The sequence below is a fragment of the Cebus imitator genome, unplaced genomic scaffold (genome assembly GCF_001604975.1).
Source record: "Cebus imitator isolate Cc_AM_T3 unplaced genomic scaffold, Cebus_imitator-1.0 Scaffold216, whole genome shotgun sequence".
NCBI classification, from domain to species: domain Eukaryota; kingdom Metazoa; phylum Chordata; class Mammalia; order Primates; family Cebidae; genus Cebus; species Cebus imitator.
Window position 1 is genome coordinate 3,601,098 of NW_016107531.1, and position 3,590 is coordinate 3,604,687.

Sequence of the window (3,590 nt, forward strand, 5' to 3'; positions counted from 1 at the left end):
TGTTGACCAGGATGGTCTCGATCTCTTGACCTCGTGATCCACCCACCTCGGCCTCCCAAAGTGCTGGGATTACAGGCTTGAGCCACCGCGCCCGGCTACTTTTCCACATTTAACTGTGTCCTCTAATATTGCTTTTGTAAGCCACTGCAGATAGGGTTGGGTTGTAGCTGTCAGTAATGGTTGGGCATAAAAATAACCCAGAACCCCTGGTTTAAGGCATAAATCTTCAATTGACTGTTATTTATTCAAACTTTTTGAGCATTCATTTTTATCTCTTACTAATCTATTAATGAATAAATATACACACATACACATTTGCTATTAATGTATTTGTTTGCTTTTCTTTTGGAATGTAATGTTACTGTTGAACTTTTTCTGGATCCTTCTCTCATTATCTTTCCTTCTGAAAGTTTCTGGGTCACTTTCCTATTTTTTTTTTTTTTGGAGGCAGAGTTTTGCTCTGTTGCCAGGCTGGAGTGCAGCACGATCTCAGCTCACTGCAACCTCTGCCTCACAGGTTCAAGTGATTCTCCTGCCTCAGCCTCCCAAGTAGCTGGCGCCACCACACCCAGCTAATTTTTTTATTTTATTTGAGATGGGGTTTCACCATGTTGGCCAGGATGGTCTCGATCTCTTGACCTCATGATCTGTCTGCCTTGGCCTCCCAAAGTGCTGGGGTTACAGGCATAAGCCACTGCACCCAGCCACTTTCCCATTCTTTCAGGTGTTTTCTTATTGGTGTAATATTGGCCCAAGTCAGACATTAATGGGAAGTTTAAATAATATATTATCATATATGGTTGTTAAATGCAAAAGTGAACCTAGAATGCTATCATAATTATGGTATTTGCTTTTACAAAACAAAATTTTTTTTTTAAACTTTTTTTTTTTTTTTTTAATAGACGGGGTTTCACTGTGTTGGTCAGGCTGGTCTTGAACTCCCGACCTCAGGTGATCCGCCCACCTTGGCCTCCAAAGTGCTTGGATTACAGGCGTGAACCACTGCGCCCGGCCCCCAATTTTTTTTTTTCTTCAAGTAGGCAGCTCTTCTGATACAGTTAAAATGATCCTTAAAATAGAAAATTATTTTAGCTGGACACAATGGTGCACACTTGTAGTCCCAGCTACTTGGGAGGCTGAGATGGGAGGATGTTTAAGCTCAGGAGTTCTAGACCAGTCTGGGCAACATAGTGAGACCCTGTCTCTTAAGAAAAAAATAAGATTGAATTTTAAAAAATTAAATTACTTAAAAAATACTGGTTCACAGATGACCAGATCAACGAATGTAGGTAATAGAGGATTGAAAAAATGGTGTTTTTATCAGGTAACATTCTTGAGAGAATAGCACGGCAGATTATTGTAGGTTTCCCTGGAATAAAAATCTTGTTTCTATGAACATTTAGTAGAAATAGTTTTTTTACTTCTATTTAAATTTTTTGTTAAAATCAGATTTTCAAATGATTCAGTATTTAACTATTGTAGTTATTCTGGGCTCAGTCTATGAATTTGTGTAATTTGATATAATTTGAAAAGAATTTTGAGGCTGTTATGTTGTTTGTAACTGTAAACTTTTACTTTACAGGGTGATTTTGTAGACAGAGGTTACTATAGTTTGGAGACCTTCACTTACCTTCTTGCATTAAAGGCTAAATGGCCTGATCGTATTACACTTTTGCGAGGAAATCATGAGAGTAGACAGATAACACAGGTGTATGGATTTTATGGTAAGACCTTCTGTTTTTCTGATTCCGAATATTATTTTACTTTCCTCTTTGGAAAACAAAGCTACACGCCATACACGCTTTTTGTGTATTATTTTCCGTATGTCCTCACTCCTTTACTCCTCTGCTCCTCCCAACTAATTGAAAATCTTATGCTGGAGAGAAGACCACTGTTAACTTTTTGTTGTGCATCTTTCTAGGTCTGTGCCTCAAAGTGTAGTCCTTAGTTTACCTCGTTGGAATCACCTGGGTTCTCATTAAAAATGTAGATTATGGGCTGGGCTTGGTGGCCCACGCCTGTAATCCCAGCACTTTGGGAGGCCGAGGCAGGTGGATCATGAGACCAGAAGATTGAGACCATCCAGGCCAACGTGGTGAAACCCCATCTTTTCTAAAAATACAAAAATTAGCTGGGTGTGGTGGTGTTTGCTTGTAATCCCAGCCGCTCGGGAGGCTGAAGCAGGAGAATCACTTGAACCAGGAGATAGAGATTGCAGTGAGCCAGGATCGTGCTGCCGCACTCTAGCCTGGTGACAGAGCGAGACTCTGTCTCAAAAAAAAAAAAAAAAAAAAAAAAGTAGATTGCTGGGCCTAACCAAAGATTTACTAATCGAAATATTTTGGAGTGGGAATCTAGAATCTGCTGAAGGTGAATGTTCTGCACAAATTTGAGAGTCCAATCTCATCTATTTTTTTTTTTGTGTGTATGTATTTGTGTTTATATATATATAAACACACACACACTAAAATGGGGTCATACCTGATTTTTTCACCTCACTAATGTTATTTTCATGGCTGCATCATATACCATATGGATGTACCATAATTGATATATCAGTTTGTCCTCTGCCATGGGACATTAGAGTTGTTTTTAAGCTGCTGTTATACATCCTTTTGCATATATCTCTGTGTGCTTACTCCAGAGAATGCTAGGATCTTGGGGATCAGAAGCAGAACTTAGTCATAAAAAGCAAAATAGCTGCTTCTCTAAAACTTTTATTTGTTTGAAAGTTAAAAAGAGAGAGAGAGAGCTTATTAGGAAGCCCCTTGAAGGAAGTATAACTGTTAAGATTATGAATTTGGATTTTCCTTGAGCACAATTCAGGCAGATATTGAGCGATTTGGAAACATTAATTTCAGAACCCTTTGGTTTTAAATTTTATATTTTGAATTATCTTCTGTCATTATAAAGATAGGCTGGGCTGGGCTCAGTGGCTCACCCCTGTAATCCCAGCACTTTGGGAGGCCGAGGCAGGCGGATCATGATGGCAGGAGTTTGAGACCATCCTGGCCAACATGGTAAAACCCTGTCTCTACTAAAAATACAAAAATTAGCTGGGCATGGTAGCGCTTGCCTGTAGTCCCAGCTACTTGGGAGGCTGAGGCAGGAGAATCGCTTGAACCTGAAGGTGGAGGTTGCAGTTTGCCGAGATCGTGCCATTGCACTCTAGCCTGGGTGACAGAGTGAGACTCTGTCTCAAAACACAACAAAACAAGATAGGCTGAACTCTCTTACTCTTCAGTTTGTCTGCCATTATCAATTAGAGAAATTTTGATATTTTATTGTTTTTATATAACTTAATAATTGTAAAGTTAGATATTTGTCTCCTTTCTACAAGTCACTTTTTATTTTCATTCACAAAATGAACACCATTTGAAATAAAACTTTTGGATTATTTTGCAAAATATGTTGGGTGACATACTATGATGTTAGCTCAGTGAAAACAATGCTAAAATTAATGTTAAGCATACATACACACATACATATACATATAACTAATGCTACATGTATAATGTATAAAATACATATTATTGTATATGACTAATATATGACATGTTTTTACATATGACTTTTTTTTTTTTTTTTTT

General features: G+C 38.1%; 1 protein-coding gene across 1 annotated transcript in view; it reads left to right on the plus strand.

Moving 5' to 3' along the window:
* PPP6C (protein phosphatase 6 catalytic subunit) overlaps positions 1-3,590 on the plus strand; it is a 42,800-nt gene that overhangs the window by 29,808 nt on the left and 9,402 nt on the right. The window contains exon 3 of the mRNA XM_017549162.2: positions 1,583-1,724. Within this exon, the coding sequence (XP_017404651.1) occupies positions 1,583-1,724 (142 nt within the window). The remainder of the gene's footprint in view (positions 1-1,582; positions 1,725-3,590) is intronic.